This window comes from Emydura macquarii, unplaced genomic scaffold (assembly GCF_026122565.2).
Source record: "Emydura macquarii macquarii isolate MOO-44397 ecotype Brisbane River unplaced genomic scaffold, CSIRO-AGI_Emac_v2 contig_1348, whole genome shotgun sequence".
NCBI classification, from domain to species: Eukaryota; Metazoa; Chordata; order Testudines; family Chelidae; genus Emydura; species Emydura macquarii.
In genome coordinates, this window is record NW_027131485.1 from 13,569,724 (window position 1) to 13,589,494 (window position 19,771).

At 47.9% G+C, this 19,771-nt stretch overlaps 1 protein-coding gene across 1 annotated transcript; it reads right to left on the reverse strand.

The window, feature by feature from the left end:
* Nucleotides 1–144: 144 nt before the first annotated feature.
* On the reverse strand, nt 145–16,900 carry NAGPA (N-acetylglucosamine-1-phosphodiester alpha-N-acetylglucosaminidase). The gene is made up of 11 exons (XM_067551262.1): nt 16,758–16,900; nt 15,133–15,618; nt 12,833–12,972; nt 12,011–12,119; nt 9,453–9,581; nt 8,139–8,347; nt 7,215–7,262; nt 5,537–5,665; nt 4,029–4,160; nt 3,702–3,765; nt 145–2,059 (listed from the first exon to the last, which is right to left on the reverse strand). The coding sequence occupies exons 1-11, from the start codon at nt 16,898–16,900 to the stop codon at nt 1,816–1,818; spliced, it is 1,833 nt and encodes a 610-aa protein (XP_067407363.1). The 3' UTR covers nt 145–1,815.
* Between the last annotated feature and the right edge of the window lie 2,871 nt (nt 16,901–19,771).

The following is a 19,771-nucleotide window of genomic DNA, read 5'->3' on the forward strand; positions in this document are numbered from 1 at the left end:
CTATTTGAATGTTGGTTTTCCAGTCTCCCAGCACAGCCATGAGAAAATTCTTCTAACTATCCATAAAGCATGTTAATTGTCAGCATTGATCATGAATCAGTTTTAACGGCATTATAACACTTCCAAGCTATCTGTATATATAGACTGAATGGGCATTATTTTTTAAGTAAATGTACTATTTTCCCCACTGAACCTGCTCCTGTCTTAACTTTTTTACAAGGGTCTTGATTCTTGTAAGCAAAGAAAACCTTGTTCTGAGAATTCAGAACATGCTACTGGAATACACAGGGTACTTTGAGACATATTACTGAGCAACAAATGTGAAGCTAAAGATGCAGTTACTTATGGCAATTGAAGTTACCAGCTGTAATTTTCTGCTCTTCATATTTCTGTAACTTAAAAATAAAATGACTTAACCAATAAGTTCTTCGTTGAGATGACTGACTAAATATTGCAGTTGTATTTGTCAGGTACACTATAAATGCATTAGTTTATCTATTAGGGCAGTTATCTAAGTGATCCAAGGAGTAAAGATTAATCTTATATCATTTGATAAACCTAACTGTCTCATCTGCTCTGCTAGCGGTTCAATTAAAACTAGATTAGATTTTTTTCTGTAGTGGCCAGAGGATCATACAAGTTCCTATAGCAGCACTTCCAGATCTACAAAGATTCTCAATAGATTAGATGGGCAGGTGCCCCACTAAAAACCTGGCTGTGAAAGGACCATTTTCCCTCAAGGTGAGATAGAATATCAGTTAATTAAGAGTTCAAACAGTCACTTACTAATCGAGTTTATTCAAGTGTTAAATCACCTTCTGTAAATTAGAGATAGCAAAATCGATTCCTAACTAGCCAGATTGATCTGACTCTTCAAATTTGGCACAAATTCCACACGCTTTGCTTCGTTGGAGCGTCGTAATAAAAATTATCAAAGTGCAAACAAGAAGTTCAATAGTCCGGCTCAGATATGCGTTAAGTCCACCTCCCAACAGCCAGTGGCACATTAACAGCTAGTTATTTTCCTCAAGAAGAGGAAGCAAGCTGACATGTTTCTAAAAAGTGCTTTTATTCTACAGAGACTCTTTGCCTAATAAAATCGCCAACCTCTATGTGGGATGTTTTCTAGCTTTAAAGTCTATGACCCTCACTTCTTTCTATCAGGCAATCTTCCTCACTCAGGAAGTGATGGCAGTTTTTACAGCAGGAAGTGAAACCTGCTCTGTTTGTTTGAATAGGGTTAGAAAGGAGTTAAATCATCTGCTATTTGTGCCATGGGCAGCTCCTGTGTTCCCCTTCTCTTGTGTAGACCACACCAGTGTGTGCTGAGGCTTTTCCTTCTAGCTGAGTTATTCTTCACTTCCCTGGGGGGCAGCACAGGACAGGGCCAGAGCACGTGGGGCTGCAGCTAAACTCACCTTTCTTTATTAAAAGGGGGGGTAGGTCACTTAAAATTCCCAGAGCAGAACTAATGCAGTGAATACAGGCTAGCCCCCTGACACTCCCCAGTTATACCAGGCCCCCGTTCTCCACCAGAGAACAGCAGTTGCGGCTGTTGCACAGTATCTCCCCTCTCTTGCGCACCAGGCCAATGAAGGAAACTGACAGATTTCTGAGTGAGGAATGCCAAAAAAGGAGGCTGGGCTGAGCTCTTACTCATGTTCTGTGAATACTCCCTTAGGTCTCTTCTTGCTGCCATGCTGTTCAAGTTACTAGCTTGTCATTTCAGCATGCAGTAGTCTTTGGACCAGCCTCTGTGTTAAAAGCCAGTACCATAGCTGGGTGAATCTCTCAAGTCTTTTCCCCCCTGTAAAGTCAAAGTAGCGCTTCCGTCTCTGGCTGGCTTTGATCCTGAGTGTCTTCTGCCTGGTACTGCTCCCCAGATGCAGAAGGGCATGTATGACTGGCTTCTCCATTCATTTCCTTCAGTGGATGATACCTGTAGTCACCACTTTCACAGCGATCCGCTGCCCGGCTCTTGAGAACTAGCTTTAGGTTTCCTACTGCACTGACCACAAGCAACAGAACCAAGACTGAGATGAAGCAGATCCAGGTTGTCCTGTGAGGGAGAAAAGAATGGACCTGTCTCAGAAATACAGATGTATTAGACCACCTACTGCTGCAACTACGCAGCAGATTTCAGGCATGTGGCTCCAGGTTGTCTGCACCACTGCTGCAGCCTAAGGGCTCGCTTCTCACATTGGCTTAAGTGAGTGCTTTTACCCTGGCAAAGTGGCTGCTTCTAGGGTAGATGTCCTTTAACAGTGAGCTTTGCTCTCCCTCCTCTTCCATCCAAAGAGCTGACTGTGGCAGACAGAAAGGCTACACTTAGTGAAAAGCATGTGCCACTGGGTGAAATGGTTGGGGCACAGAAGACAAGACAACTGAAGAGGGGCGAGGCCCACTCCAGCATGTCTAGAAGTGCTCAATCCTGGGTCATTTCATTTCATAACTAAGGCTAGGAGGTGGTCAGGGAAGGTGGTTACGGATTCTGTGATCTTAGGTGAGCTCTACAACTTCAGCCCCTGGTGCTGTGGAGTGCACGCTGCCAACTTCTGATTTATTGTTTATGGCCTGTGCTCTGCTTGTGGCTTCTACTAAAAATTCCCATGACAAAATCTTAACTTTATTCATAACGAAAGCAGACCGGAGTGTCCTTGAGGAGGTTCTCACACCAGCCAGACCGTAGGGCCAGGGCCAGTCCTGCCTCCCCCTAGTAACAGAGCTGCTGGTCTGGTCTCTCCTCACCAGTAATACAAGTGCCCGAGGCTGCTGCTGCCCCAGGCTGGCCTGCAATGCTACCCTCAAACTGAACTTGCCCAGACGCTGGAAAGGAAGTGCAACACCGGGCAAAAACTAGGCTCAGGGAGTTGAATGCATTGTTAACAGGGGTCATTTGGTTCCTTTGGAGGCCAGGTGCACATAGCTGCGCTTCCTTACAGGAGTTCTTTGCAATTCAGAGCTGGGGGGCTGGAGGATTTTCACTCCATTCGCTGTGGAATAAGGAAGTGTATATTGGGCTGTGTAGGCAGGTAACTACCTGCCCTCCGATGCTAGCACTCCGTTTAATGCACTATTGAACCAACTTCTGCAGTGTACTGCAGCAGCACCTGTGGAAGACCGTTCTCCACCAATCCCTACAGTGCAAACCCTGCTTCAGCTAGGCCTGAGGGGAACAAAGCGCTTGTCTTACAATTACAGAAGCAATTAATGGTCTCTCCCTAAAGCTTAGCTAAAGTGAGGGTGGAGTGTGATTCATCTCCCTTCCCCAAACCCCAAGGCCTCCCTGAGTATCATTCACAGACTGGATCTGGGCTGAACACAGTCTGTGAGAGGAGGGCGGCTAGGGTGCACCCTGAGTAGAGAGAGCCTCCCGTGAAAGCTGTTGGGCATTGGCTGCCCTTGGCTTCCCCTCGAGTCTGGTGCTGGAGGAGGAGCAGCAGCAAGGCCCTAGTTCTTGCTTGTAGCCCCACACATGGAGGCTGGCCTGCTCTGCCCCATCATGAGAAGCTGGATGAGCTGAGCATAGAGCTTCAGGGGCAAGCGCACATACCTATACCCAACGAAGCAGGAGGTTTTCACACTCCATGGCCATCCTCCCCACCTCACCCCCAAAACACCAAGGCTGGCTTCAAGTGCTTGGTAGAACAGTACCTGCCCTCCGTCATTTGTTCAGATATACACAAACACTGCACACTTACTCTGAGAGAAGGGATTTCTCCTCACGCCCTGCCTGAAACGTATGGAAAGCCAGACACCGCCCAGCTGGAAAACAAGATGCCAGGTGAAGGAAACAGACTTGGGTGGGGTGGAACTGCCTCACACTGAATGAGCCCAACCAAAGCGTAGGGAAAAGCATTAGCTCACCAAGGAAGCCACAGCTTGGATCACAGCTAACGACTTAGCACAGGCAACGACTAAGCATGCGAGACACGTTTAGGTCCCTACGGTCACATTAGTGTCGCATAGTAAAGCCGGTGCTCCATGTAGCCAAAAAGAACTAACCAGAGCCGCAGCATGGGCCGTACCTGTGGATAACTTGTCCTGGAGGGTGGACTCGTAAGTGATGTTACAGCTGCCTGTCTCCTGGTCACAAGGACAGCCATGCTCGCAGTCACAGGGCTGCTGGCAGTTTGACCCGTACCAGCCTATAGGGCACTCTAAGGAATTAAGGCCAATTGATTACAAAGAAAGCAGGGATATTCCCTGCAAGCGCAGGGATTTCCACATCAGCACAAGATGTGTTACTGCAGCCAGGCATGTCCCACTAAAGCCACTGCATGTACAATAATTGGTCAGAAATGGTTAAACAAGCTTCATTCCCCCAGCGTATTTTTGCACATTCCCTGTCTATCTTAGGCACGGCTTGGGCCCCCATCCCCACAGCATCTGAGCTGTGTATTTATCCTCACAACACCCCGGGAAGGGAAGGCAGGGCTATTAGTTCCATTGTTCAGGTAGGGCACTGAAGCCAGCTGTTTAATGGTATTTAGGCACCTAGAGATAAACAGAAGCACCTAGAACGACTTTCAAAGGCACCAAAGTGTGTAATTCTCATTCCCCCGTCACTGGCTTGTGAAAAATCTCTCTAGGTGCCTCTGGAGTTTTTGGTGCTTCAAAAATCTGGCCCTAAGTGACTTGCCCAAGATCACACAGACAGCTCGTGCCAGAGCAGGGTCTTGAACTCCCATCTCTCATGATCTAGGCTAGTGCTTTAACTGCTGGACCACCCTTGCTTTCTCTCCCAGCCTTGAAAAAGCTGAACTATGGAATGATTTAGTTGGGCAGGACAAGCATTTGATAAAATCAGAAATCAGCTCTGTTGAACACTCCTCGAACGAGAACAAAGTGACAAAAACTAAAATTAAAAAAGCACAGTGCAATTAATCTGTGCAACTCATCTCAGCAGGATATTTAAGCAGAAAGTAAGATTTCACACCAGAATTAGATGTTTTAATAAGAGCAGGTGTGGTTACACAAAGGAAGAAATAAGAGCTAGATGCAAATCAGGCATTAAAGGAAGCGTGCAAAGGTCAGCAAAATAGAATGCTTCTGTGTTAGACTTTGAACAATCATCCACTTAGACTAGATACGTGCTAGAGGCAAAGTGTGGAGCAACACCCAGAGTTACAGTTGCACCCAAGGGTTTGTTTTAAGAGGTCGTGGTCATGGTCAGCGGCTTATAGTTTTGTCAGATTTACAGCTTACTGGCTGAAACCTGGCCCATTGGTTAGGCCAGCTGTGAATGATGTGGGAATTCAGCTGTTTTTGAAAGCACACAGAGACAGATCCAGTCTCTTCCAGTTATAAAAGTGTCACTTTTTTAAACAGCATTTCCTAAATTAAAAGGCAGCCCCATAACATAGCTGTAAGCCTTGCCTTTCTGCATACACATGACCCAAAAGTAGAGTCTGTGCCTGGGCTTGATTGAGCTCTGTGGGGCAGAACTATGTCTTCCTTAGGCTGAACAGAGTTGCTCAATACCGGACACTAAAAGCCTTCACACACACACACCACTATTGAGAAAAGACGTTACCTTGCTGACAGATGGCTCCATGGTAACCAGCAGGGCACGTACAGGATCCGTGCACAGGGTCGCACACTCCACCGTTCTGACAGAGGCATTTCTGGGTGCAGCCATCCCCATGGGAGCCGCTCGCACACGCTGAAGCAGGCAAGCACAAACTCATCAGGGCTCTCTTACTGACCCTGTGGAGCGCAGCTGGAATTCTCTATGTGAACATGCTGGCAGCCCTTTCCCACCGCTCTCCACATTCACGGAGCTTTCATTACACAGGCACAGCACACCGCAGCAGCTCACACAAGCCAATGGGCTGCTAAGCAACCTGCAAAGTCAATTAAAACACGGCAGGGGCCCTGTGACAGAGTGGAGTGACCCTGTCTCAGCGGGGGAGCAGGGCGCTCCAGAAGGAGGAAGAGATCAGTTTGCAGGGGGCTCAAGTTAAGGGAAAGGTGGGGGAACTCTGCTCTTTATGCTTCTGAGGCAGTGTCCAGAGAAGGGAGCTGCACCAGAGCAGGTGAAGAGGCTGGAGAGGACTCCCACCTTTCTGAAGCTGTTTCCCTCCTCCCCTTTAATGTACCCCTGGGCTTGGGCAGCTGATCACCAGCTGGTGCTGGACAAGCTCCCCGCAACTCCCTATTCCCTTTTGCTCATTCCTTCTGTGCTTACCAGGGGCCGGCTGTCAGGGGATTACAGCTGAGACCCTCGTGGACATGGGAGGGGCCTTCAGGATAGCTGAGGAGCGCTGCAGCTCAGGGCCTATCCACAGGAGGGGGCGGGAGGCCAAGGCAGGGGCAAAGACTTCCCAAGGGCTCAAGAAGGCATTTGCTGCAGGGGGAGAGTTCGCTGGTGCCTGCCAAACCCATTGTGCAGAGATCTCCTCAGCACCTGCGCCTCCAATGCCTGTGCGGGGTGTGTGGCTCACAGGCAGGGCACAGAGCCACTGCGAGCTGGGTGCTTGCACTGGTTTGGGCTGTTAATAAAAGGCCCATAAAATAAAACATAAAACTCCTGCACTTCCGGTCACGTGTCCATCCAAGACGCTCCAGCTCTCGCACATGCTCCCTTCCCCATCGCTGCTCTACTGCTGTAAGAAAGGTCAAAGGTTTGACCCTCCCCCCCTTTCTTTTTTTTTTTGGACATTAGAAATGTCTCGCCTATCCCAGGAAACTCTATGGAGGGCTGGAGAGCCAGGAGGGTGGTGACATCGCAGTTATTAAGGAGGTGAAACCTGACAGGGGAAGTCATTTATTCAGACGCCGTAAAACTTGTTTACACCTCCTATTTAACTACAACACTTGAGGAGAACTTATCCGTGTTTAGAGGCTGAACCTCAACTCCCCACCCTGCAGTTACAAACATGGAAAGCTCTCAATCTGCAGACCCATCTGACCGCGAACCACAGCTTGGATATCCTGGCTGTTTCTAAAAGGGGGGAAAAATGCAGCAACCCCCTCGCAGACCATGATGTATCCTAAAGAAGCAACAGAAAAAGGCCAACATACCCCATTCTCTTTCTTTTGCTGCTCACCCTTAAGAAGCTCTTACAGAACAGTGCGGCTGTTAGAGAGGGTCAATCGAATCCCATTTCCCCACGGCTGCAAGCCTCAGGCAGGCAGCACCCTATAACAATGGATGATGCCGGCCCCTCCTTACTCCTAAAGAACAAGATGATGATACAAATAGGTGTTACCTTCGCTGCAGTTGCCGCCTATCCAGCCAGCATCACAGAGGCATCCAGCTGCACAAGAAGGAAACACAAATCAGGCATCACAGCTGAAACAGGCAGAGACTGAGGGGTGCTTGAGACACCAAGGCCCCTGCTTACTGCAGGCACCCAGAAGGCAAGACAAGGGTTAACACACACACACACACCCCCTTCCAGGAGAGTCCAGGAGTGGATCAGCTGAGCTCATCTGCAGCTGCTGCTATAAAAGGCCTGGCTTTCAGCAGCTCACCTAGGGAAGACGACTTCAGTTCTCAGCAGAACACAGGTGCCTGGTGCTGAGGCATTTCCTGTATGCACAGCACGAGTGAGTGGGGCTGGCTAGTGCAAGCCATGTTCCTGAGAGGGCTGCAGTCGGTCACAAGATACTTCTTCTATGGGGACTCCTGAGGCTGAGGGGAACTGGATTGTGCTGGGAACTTTTGGGGTGAATCACTCAGGATCATTAGAATGAAAGTTACTGGTGAGCCTTAACTAAAAAGGCTCCAGGGGCATGTCTCAGCAGAGTAGGAGTGGTCTGGGGAGGTGGATGCTGTGCTGTTGTGTCATGTAACAAAGCTCTGCGGTTCCTGCAGGGCTAGAAGGAATTGCCCTGGGCGGGGAGATGTTCACAAGAGATTCTCTCTTCAGAGGTCCAGATCCTCTCCTGGACAGCTAGGAGCTGAGACTTGTTGCTGTGGGGCACTAGGCGGGAGCGGTTCCCCTACTCGGTAAGGAGGCAGAAGCGACCTATGAATGCTAGCTTCATAACCTGGCCACTCTCTATATATCCAACACCCACAACATCTGCATCTCCCTCCCCACCTACTGTGCCCCAGCTGGTTCTGATGACATATTAGCATGTGACACTAGTAACACCCCCGTGACATTGGGCGGGTCGGGGGGGCTTACACTCCGTGCAGATGCCATGCTGGCTGCAGTTGGAAGGTCCACAGTCCAGGATGCTGCAGTCTGGTCCTCTCCAGAAGTGCCCAGCGCACTGGCACTCTCCCAGCACGCAGTGCCCGTGGCCGCTGCAGTCTGGAGGCTCGCAGGCAGGCTCGTGGACACACATGACTGTCGAGATGCTCCGAGGGCAGCGCCACTCAGGGTCAGAGGTGCTGAGGATAAAAGGCAGTTTTGGGTCAGGAAAGGCGGGGGTCTGACAGATTCACTGTTCCTATGGCATGAGTGGAGGAGGGGTGAGCTGTGCAGATACTGGCAAAAACAGAAAGCCAGGATCACTGAGTCTTCCAACAGTGAAACAAGCACAGGACTCTGCTGGTTCTTGGATCAGCTGGTACATTAACAAGACTCCTGGAGCTATAGATCAGCTATCAGCCACTTCAGATTTGATCCCCAGCTCAGTCACACAGCCTCATTCAATAGCTCTAGCAGCCTGAGGATGGTGAGGTTTGTTTAATACCAGAGCACCAGGGAAAATGAGGTAATCACCCCCAACCCTGTTCGTCACTCACTCAAACAAAATCTGTCACCTGCTTTTATTGTGGAAACTCCTAAAGCTTCAGACGCTGATTATTCTCTTGTATATGCACGGTGAGAAGTATAGAGCGCCACATGGTAATTTAAAACAATAGTCACCATATTTACACAGCACTTCTGTCTGAAAGAGCCCAAGGCATTTCACAAACATACAGCCAGCCACCACCAAAATACCACCACCTCTGGGGTGGATGACAGCTGCTAGGTAGGACACATTGTGCAAAAGGGGATGGAGAACTTCAGTCTAGGACCGCCATCTACTCTTCCAAAGGACTAATGGGACCCCTATAGCCCTGCAGAGCAGATAAGGTCTCTGAAAAATATTGTCTACTGCCTGATACTCAATTCTTCTGCTTTGGAAAGAGAGGAGAGGGTGGAACATGCTGGGATTCATAACTGTTACTGGGCAGTCTAGCTCTCTCATGCCTGATGTCGGGACAGGTACTTTGCAACAAGACATCAAGTTATTTCTGCGACGTTCCAGGCATGTCAGAGAGCAACACTATCCTCTCATCCTTACATACACACAGACAAGCATGAAGGACCAGATTCATTCCTGGAGGAGGCATTTCACAGGAAAGTCAGTGGGAGTCAAACCCATCAGTTTGGCTCTGTGTCTCTGGAGTAGTTCCCACATAGATCTTGTCTATGTAGAGGAGAGCTCCTCAGGCAACGCACTGGGAAGCAGAGCTGTCCCCATCACTTTCATCATGCAGCGCCTACCAGTGATCCGACGGGTAACTTGCCAGGGTTCCATTTAAAACCAGAGTGGCTGACCCTCCGCCATCCAGATTGATAGCATTGATGACACCATGCTGCTTTAGAAACTCAGCCATTTCCCAGAGGTTGAGGCTGCAAAACAAAAACCAGTTATTGGCAGCTTAGCACCAGGGGATGCAAGAGCCATCGCAGTGGCAAAGTAGCAGCCTCACTGTTAATTTAGGGGAACTCTGAGTTCTTGAGCTGGGTTTGTTCAGCACCACTTCCTGAAGGTTCTCTCTTAGGAGTCTTCTTATAAACAAAACACACATTTCTGACCCTGCTGCTAGTGGCCAGTGGACATAACTGATATTTAGGCTAGTCAGAATTTGATATTTTTAATATAATTTTGAAGGATAATATCTGTTTTTAAGCATTTGTTTTAAGCATTGTTTTTAAGCATAATTATTTAATGACCGGATGTTGGGCTTCAAAAAGTTAAAGCTTTATAATCATTGAAACACAAATTGTCAACGTCTCATGTCAAAATATACAGAGTACATCTCCTTAAATCCCAGGGGAAGGAGACAGTTCACTAAAGGAAAAGGTGACTGAACTCACAAATACTGGCAGGGAGAGCTGGCAGCAGATGCAGGGCCTGGAATTCATAGATTCCAGGGCTAGAGGGCATCACTGTGATCATCTAATCTGATCTTCTGTATAGCACAGGCCGGAGAACTTCCCCACAGCAATTCCTAGAGCATCTCTCTCAGAACAACATCCAACCTCGATTTAAAAATTGTCAGCGATGATGAATCCACCACAACCCTGGGTAAATTGTTCCAGTGGTTAATTACTCTCATTGTCAAAAATGTATACCTTAATTTCCATTTTCAATTTGTCTAACTTCAACTTCCAGCCATTGGATCGTGTTACACCTTTCTGTGCTAGACTGAAGAGCCCATTACTAAATGTTTGTTCCCTAAGTAGATACTTCTAGACTGTGATCAAGTCACTCCTTAACCTTCTCTTTGTTAAGCTAAATTGATTGAGCTCTATGAGTCTGTTACTATAAGGCATATTTTCTAATCCTTTAATCATTCTCATGACTCTTCTCTGAACTCCCTCCAATTTGTCGACATCCTTCTTGAACTGCAGACACCAGAACTGGACATAATATTCCAGCACTGGTTGCATCAGGGCCAAATACAGAGATAAAATAACCTCCCTACTCCCTTACTCAAAATTATCTTGTTTGTACATCCTAGGATTCCATTAGCTCTTTTGGCCACAGAGTCACACAGGGAGCTCATCTTCAGCTGATTATCCACCACAACCCCCAAATCTTTCTCAGATTAAGCACTTGAGTCTTAAACTGACTTCATTTCAAGTTGGCAGCATCCATATATTGTTAAAAAATATACAGAATGGGCCACATTTAGGCCCAGTGTAGATCTGTTTAATCAGAGAGTTACACCATGGCTGATCAGCTCCAATACCTTTAAATACTCTCGGGTTTTATTCAGGAGCCCAGGAGGAAGAAGGACATTACAGACTAGGACATGCATCATACATCTGGCTTCCAGGACAGATTAAACTTCCATTTGAAAAAGTTAAATTTCTAGCCCTTCTGATTGAGCTCAAGGGGAACCATCCATACGCAGCGCTGCCTGGATGGGTCTGCACATAAGTGAAAACAATAGGTCCAAACTGTTCACATTGAAATGAACAGCAAAACTACTATGAACTTCAATGACGGCAGTATCTGGCTCAACACTTCTGAGAGAAGAGAAAACTATCCTTATTCATCGTAATGAAATATACACTCTGAAGCCTAGTGATGGCAACATCAGTGCCAACACTTAATTTCACCTGAGATCATTCTAGCAGAAAGACACAACATCAGTTCTTCTCTGCCTGTGGTAGTGGATTTAGAAGGAAGAGTGGGGTATCATGAACCAAGTTTAGTTAAAAAGGGCACTGCTAGCAGTAATGGAGCCCTGCAGGGTTGTTCTTTCACTCATTGACTCAGAGTGCCTGGCTCTGCCTCTTTATCACCACAAACTTTTATATAGTGAAACTGAAATACAATTGAAATGAATAGGCAGCAGGTTTAAAAAGAAGAAAGGGAAGTATTTCTTCACACAACACAGTTAACCTGTGGAACTCATTGCCAGAGGATGTTGTGAAGGCTAAGACTATAACGGGGTTCAAAAAAGAACTAGGTAAGTTCACGGAGGATAGGTCCATCAATAACTATTAGCCAGGGGCAGGGATTGCTGTTTGCCAGAATCTGGGAAGGCCGACTGGATGGATCACTTGATGATTACCTGCTCTGTTCATTCCCTCTGAGGCACCTGGCATTGGTCACTGTCAGAAGACAGGATACGAGGCTAGATGGACCATTGATCTGACCCAGCATAGGTGTCTTACAGTCTATAGTCTTACAGTGCCTTAAATTTACGCCTGGCTTTACTGATCACAGGAGCTGATGCTGTTCTCAGTACGGGCAGTGATGTAGGATCAATCCCTTTGATACTTTGCCTGCCCCATGAGTTTAAAGAACAAGTCCTCAGCCTTACCCCCTAGCATCAGTCTGTCCATCCATATGAACCAAGATCAGTTGCCCGAACCGGTCATGTCCCACTGCTGTCCTGGCAGATATCACATTGATGAATTTGTCAAAAGTCCCTGCATGGAGAAAAAGCATAATTTATAAACAGGTGAAAGAGCTGGCTTTACAGATACCTCAATTTGGAAAATACCTGACTGGAAAAGACTGATCACTGAGCATTAACTCAGCATTAACTTAATCTCCTACAGATGATAATTTCCATAGCCACTATTGTTACAAGAGATTAGCTGGCTCAGGGAGATTGGGGATGGACTGTGGAGCCTTTCACCTCTAGGTCATAGGTTCAGCCACAGCCCAGGGTGATGGTGACTGCTCTTGTGAAATGAGTGTCTGGGTTCAATCTAGGTCTCCACGGAGTAAACTCATGGGGCAAGCAAAGTATCAAAGAGATTGATTGTAGGGCAGGCCCGGCACCAGCAACTACTTGCACTTTAACCAGTACATTAGACCTACTCTGAGCAGGATTAGATGGCTTGGTATCTAAAATTGTGGCAGCAAGCCACTGTTGCTACTGCCAGTGCAGCTCCACAGCTGGCAACAGACAGAAATGTGAATCCTCCCCAAGCAGCATGGGAAATAGCTTAGCCCTGTCTGCACTTGCAGATGCACAAGAGTTTGCGGGTGCACCCATGGCTGACGGGGTATGGCGTGTACCAGTGCAGACAAAATCTATAGCAGTGAAACAAAGTGTTTTCTAAAGATGCCCCTTTATAGCCTCCTCCCAAGGAAGCTCGTCAGCAGAGTGGAGGCAATAGCTTAGAGTCTTTACCTGTGGTTTGAGTCTCGGCACACTCCACTGTCTTACTCTGCCTGACATACACTTCTCCATCTCTCAGCAGCCAGACTACGCCACTCACCAGCTGCACAAAGGGGTTCACTTGATCCAAGACGTCCTCCTCAGACAGGTAACTGGGAGAGAGATACCAGAGGAGTTAGGTGGCTCATCAAGGTGCCCAGAAACTTTAATGATGCCAGACTATTGCCTTGTCTACACTAGGAAATCAATTTACTGCTGACAACAGGCAGCTCAACCAGTGCAGGAGAAAAACGTGACCACGTGTGTAGACAAGACTAAGCCATGTTCTGCACTGTTTCAGAAGCAAGGGGCTGAGCCTGGCTCGCAGCAGATCTATACAACACCCTGGATAATACCCAAATGACCACCAGCCCCTTGTGTATGCTAGAACTCCTGCCAGTGGTACTCCCAGGGGAGCAATGTGGTAGGAAGATTACGACAAAACACCTTACTATAGACAGAACCATCCCCACAGCCAGATACAGGTCAATTTTCCAGTACAGGCAGAGCCTGACACTCTATTTCCACTAGCAATGTGTTAAGATGGAGCTGTTGTTGTAGAAGGTTTAACAGACTTGTAAGAGCCTAAGTGGGCTAAGCTTAACATGCCGTGAAAATGGTTTGAGACACCACATTGGCCTGGGTCAGACGGGTTTTGCAATGCATGGACTCCGCCCCAGGACTCCTGATACTATGTAGGCAGACCCTGTAATGCATTATGGGAAGAAGCCTTCATAAAAAGCCCACCAAACCAACATTCGTGGAAGCAGAGCAAATACAGCAAAAGACATTCATGACAAGAACCTCCAGATCAGTTAGTGTACATGACCATCCAGGCTGAGTTCTTGTTCACATGAACATTCATTAAAAAAACAAAAGCATCACAAACATGAGCATGATGAGTGGTGGGCGTGTGCAGCACTGCAATGACTCTCATGGCATTGTGGGAAAACCCTTCACGATTTCTGTTAAACATATCCCATTTGGCCCAGGGTATACGGAAAGCTTCTTGAGCCTTCTAAAGTTTAATGTGGAAGAATATTTTACTTCCCTTAAGTATCTGTGCCAGATATAATGCACCATGTACTTGAAAAAACATCAACATTCAACATATTTCTGAAGAGGGGATGTCTAATTTTTAAGTTTAATATCCTATATTTACAAACATTCTCACCACTCCCCTGGGAGGTCTGCATTGCCCCCTTTTTATTGGTGAGAAACTGAGGTACTGGCAAGTTAAGGGCCTAACTTCCTGTGATACGGAGCACTCACAAGCTCAGTGGAAATCATCAAGCTGTGAGTATTCAGCACTCTGAAATTCAGGCCCTATGGGACTTGCCCAAGATCACAAAGGGGAGTCTGGAGCAGAGCCAGGAGTAATAATCCTGAGTGACTGGCTCCAAGCCTACTGGTTCATAGATTCAGATTCCGAGGCCAGAAGGGTCCATTGTGATCATCTAGCCTGACCTGCTATATAACACAGGCCAGAGAACCTTCCCAAAATGATTTCTAGAGCAGATCTTTTAGGAAAACATCTAACAGAACTACAAAGCCCTGAATTAAAAAGGTAAACATTACTCTTCAATAGACCAGTGGACGTGGTGTTCTAAGTTTAAATGAAATAGTGCAATATTGGGAAAGCCTTCATAGTACCTAGGCAGGCACCACTTTTTTTTAAATAGACAAGCTCTGTTTGCCTACAATTAATTGCAGGTAAAAGTGACAGTTACAGAACTTCTGTGTACACAGTCCATTACTGACAGAGCAGAAACTGGTTCTACAGGTGTACGTCTAATCACTTGCATATGCAATGAATATTGCAGAAATTGCACTGAAAAAATGAAGGCTGTTTGGAAGTCTGAAATGATGACCCTTTATCTGCAAGATTTTATTCCAGGGAAACAGAACTATTTCCATAAAACTAAATGTCTGTTTTGTCCCTCAACAATGTAAATTTTTTAAAAAAAAATTAAGCTGCTAGATGCCGTTTTGATCTTGGTAAGCTGCATTCAGCCCTGAAAAATGATCAGGGCCTTTCTACAAAGCTGTTCTGATAGATCACGCTGTCAGTGCCTCCTTTCAATAAGGAGAAGTTATGTCAGAGATCAGGCTAGCAGGGCCATTCTGTAATTTAAGGAGTTTAAAAAATCCTCAGTGTTAAAATAGGGGAAAGGCCCAGAAGCCAATTCCTAGGAGGGCACTTTCTGCCTTAATATTTATTATTGAGCCCTTCGGGAGAAGAAAATGCCACAGAAAAGAGCCCAAATCCTTACCCAAACACCATGGTGCCGTCCTTCCTGATGCCAAACTGAGCGTTCTGCCTGCCTCTGGCATTTCTCACCAGCCTTCCGTCGCTCACAACATTCCCAAGGCATTCTCCAGTGTCCACGTCAAAGTAGCCACCATTTTGGGCCACAAGGCACTTGCCATGTCTTGCAGTTTCTATCACAGTGGCCCTAAGGCTTGAATTGCAACCTCCCAAGCCCCCGGGCTCTAACACAGAGAAGGTTCTCAAGGGGTTGCTCACAAAAGTAAAGTGGCCATAGACTTCCCTTCGCGTCTCACCCTCTGGTGGGAAGTAAGAAACAAATCCTCTTGTCGTAGTCACGGGGAGGTTGGTGCTAGTGTCACTGGGCCAAGCTTCATATGTTACGTTGCCATGCACAGCAGCTTGACAGTCTCTGACGTACCTGTGATGGTGCCGAGGACCATGGTAGGAAGGAGGATATGGCAATAGCAAATCGTCATTTAATGAACTCCTGAAAGGAAGATGGGTGAGACTGTGAAATCTAGGTCTCATTTAGCCAGCTGGTCTTTCTTGTCTGTCTGCCTGCCTGCCTAAGTTACTTACAGGGTCCTCTGAGCACCTCACAATCTTTCCTTTTTAAATGTGTTTAGCCTCACACCACCTCTGAGAGGGAAGTGCTATTAGCCCCATCTTACAGCTGGAACCAAGACACAAAGGCATGTCTACACAGGCCGTGGCAGCAAACCTCCCAGCTCAGGTTGACATACTTGGCCTTGCAGGGCTCCTGATGGCGCTCTAAGCATGTAACTAGCAGCTTGAAGCTGCAGCTCTGACTCCAAAGCCTAGGGAGGGACTGGGCTTCAAAAACTGAGCTCCAGCCTGAGTCACAACTTCAAAGCGCTGCCTACACAGCTATTTTTAGAGATCAGCACAAACTCAAGTCTATTGACCTCAGCTGGGAGGCTTGCTCCTGTATGCATGTAGACACACCCAGCGAGACTAAGGCCTGGGCTTCTAGGCTGTAAGAGTCATAGTCTCATTATCTTTAGTGGCTCTTCTGTCACTTTTGCTTCCTGTGTTTCCACAAGCAGGAGATCTATTATATTTTCACACCTCTCTTAAGATTGTTAAACCATTTTAGAGCAATTCGGACAAGGAGGCATCTGCTAAGAGTTCATTTTCCCCTCTAGGTGCATTTTCACACAAGAGAGACCGGACTTTCCACGAGTGCCAAGTACAGCAAAGTTCATTCCCTCTCTGGCCTAGATCGTGTGAAAGCGGCAGGGGGTTGGGGCCCCCCTCCTCCCAGCAGCATGCTGCCGGTGGTCAGCAAGACGCCGCCGCAGAGAGGAACAAAATAGCCGCTGTTGGGGCAACGCAGAGAAAGCCCGTCTCAGGCACAGAAAACGGGTTGTAAGCGGGCCCCATGACTGGGAGGCGCCCGGGGGGGGAGGGGATATGACTTGTGGGGAGGGAGAGGGGAACCGGACTGAGTTTATTAGCAGGGAGAAGAGGGGAACTGGCCGGGTTACCAAGGAAGGGGGAACGGGGCCGCCAGCGAGCGGGGAGAGCCCCCGCCTCCTCCCAAATGCCGCCGCCGCCAGGTCAGGAGCGGTGCGGTGCGGTGCGGCCGGGGGGCCAGAGACTCACCCCCCCTCGCTGCCGCCGTGCGCTGTGCTGAGCCAGCCGAGCAGCGCCAAGGAGGCGGCGAGAAGCGCCACGGGCCGGTTCCCCGAGCTCCTCCCGGCCGCGCATGCCGCTGACAGCGTGGCCTCCGTGCAGCCGCCCGCCATATTGAGCGGGCCGGAAGGTCACATGACAGTGGGTCACATGAGGAGAGTGAGGTAACGAGAAGGGGGGCGGCAGGCTGAGGTGTGTGCGCCACCTCGTGTCAGGCCGGCCGCATCGCAGGATTCGCGGCCCCCCAACGGGCCTGCGTCGCCCAGACAGTTCGCGCAGCCGCAAACAGACCATAGGGGCAACGTTTAACAGCGAGAGGCCACTGCACCCTCCCCCCCAAAACCCCGCCCCCTGAGACTCCCCCAACTGCCCCATGAGACTGCCCTCGAATGTCTTCCACAGCACCCCCCGTCACCCCCAGACCTTACTCCCCTCAAGCGACCCCCCACTTCAGCATCTGGCCTATTGTGCTCCCACCCCAGACTTGCTGCTCCTGGTGTGACCTGCGACCCTCCAAACCCCTCGCTGTGCGGGGACCCAGATTGGATCCACCCGACAGGCGTTGCCTGGACTCATTAATTTAGCTGTTCTCCCCTGATATTTGGTGCATTGGTGGGTTTTTTCTCTCACTAAAGTTCCCCCCGGTGTCAAACGGGCAGAGGACATACGGGGTGCATAGGGTTTTACAGGCTCCCCTGGGTCAAAAATGTGCATAATAGTTCACCAAAGGATGGCATGAGAGGTCTCTACCAAGAGCCCACTGTGATATGCAGGTACGGATAACACTGAAGGACTCGTGTATCTGTACTAAAAATATATATTCTTAAAAACTTGACATTAAGGCAGGTCCCCCAGAGGTGACCTCAGAGACGTTCCTTTCAGGCAGGAGGTAACAGACACCTCTCTCCCTGTCTGGTGATGTGTGTGTTTTATGCCTGTTTGCATACTGAGTCACAGACACAAGAACAGATTGCGAAATCAACAGGAATCAACAAACAGCAGGAAGAGTGTCCTGTTTATGAATAACGACAAAGGATTGCTGTGATATATCTTGGGATGCCAGGAAACACATGGGGTCCTTCAGCTACAAGGCAAACTGACAGCATCTCTGCTTTATGAAAGGAGGGTCACAACCCTCCTAGGATGCAAAATGCTGCAAGGAGTTTGGGAGAGCAATGCTCTACAAGATATAAGAGTACCTAGTTAATTAACTAGGCTATAGAATGTGTTACTTGATTTTACTATAAACATATCTAAGTGCTGTGAGTTAAGTGGAGCAGTGATTTGAGGTGGAACTGGTAAACTGGGATGTGCTGTTCCTCTGGAAGCAGCGAATCTGTGAACATTGCAAGTGTCCAGTAAACCGGAGACTGGACGCTCCAGGGAGACAGTCAGAGGGCTCAGGGGATGGAGTGTGTCAGTTGCTTACCTGTAGAGAGACAGCAGAGCCTGTATAGGTCTAGAAGGGAATGTCTGTGTTGCCTATGGCCATTGGCATTGGGCAGCTGAATCCTGGCAGGCCCAGACAAGGCTTCTTCATGCTAAGGACAGATTCTCCTGAGGTGCCTCACAAACCTGGGTACCACTGAGAAGAGTCACACCCAGCTCCTGGAATCGGGATTATGGGAGAACCTTTGCTTCCATTCTAAACAAGAGACAAGGGTGGAGCCCCTCCTGGCTGTGGAGGTAAGCTTGGAAATGTGACTTGAATGTGACACATAAGATCAGAAACCTAAAGGCAACCTCCCACACCCACACCAATTTTTGGCACCTGACACGTGATTTTTTTTTGAATGCTTGTGGTTGACAATACTGTGCCATCATGCCGTAATCTCCCCCAAAGGTCTGCTCCCCTGTTATGTTTCTCCATGCCTTTCAGGTCCTTACCCTACTCATTGGGAATCCCTTTAAATGAAGGTGTCTAGCAACTAATAGTTCTTAGCAAATACATTGAATTGCTTTCCTTTGCCATATGCTGCCAAGGAGAATCCAAGATATTATTCCACATGCCCACATTTTTCCTTTTTCTGGCAATTATTTTAGTTGTTTAGCAATTATAATTCTGGCTTTATTTATGGCTTTATTTATATCTGGTATATTTATTAATAATGGCTTTATTTATATCTGATACAGTACATAAATCCCTAAGTGATTAAGCTCTGGGCCCAGAAGCTGGGATCTAACGCAGCTCCATGGGGGATCAAGAGGAACAATAGTACTGTTTTGCACATATGTAGCACCTGTCCTCCAAGGATCTCCAAGCCTGGAGAAATATATTTATCCCTGTTTCACAGCTTGAGAAACAGAGGCTCAGAGCAGTTTGTGGCCTGTTAGGCAGAGATGCTCTGTGATTTTTTCAAAAGTGGTACAGTTAGCCATTGGCAAAGCAAGGAATAGTGTGGAAGAGTTCTGGATCCCAGGCACTGCTTCCCATGGGATCTGTCAATGTACAGCCATTTTGCTGCTCTCAGACCCATTCCCAGCCTGGGTGTCTCACGTTCATTGAGAGGAATGTTTTCCATTGACTATTTTCCCCAGAGCTGCCTTCACCTCGTGATTCCGTAGGCTGTATATGATGGTATCTAACATGGCCATTACAATACAATACAATACAATACAGAGAGAGACCAGTATGTCTATACTCAGCGAGTAGCCCAAGTGGGGCCGGTTATAATTAAACAGAACCATCCTGTAATCCATAATAATGATGATAAGGTGGGAGGTTCAGGTGGAGAAGGCCTTGTGTCTGCCCTCAGCTGAGCAGATTTGGAGGGTGACTTGAATGATGCAGACATAGGTTATCACAGTGAACAAGCAGTGTCCAATGCCACATACTGCATGCAGAACAGCTTCATTCAGGGCAGCCTCAGTGCAAGACAGCTCCAAAAGAGGGTGCACGTTGCACATGCAATGGCTAATGTCATCAGGCCCTCTGAAAGACAGAGCAGACATAAGAAGAGTGAATTTAGAAAGGAACATGCCCA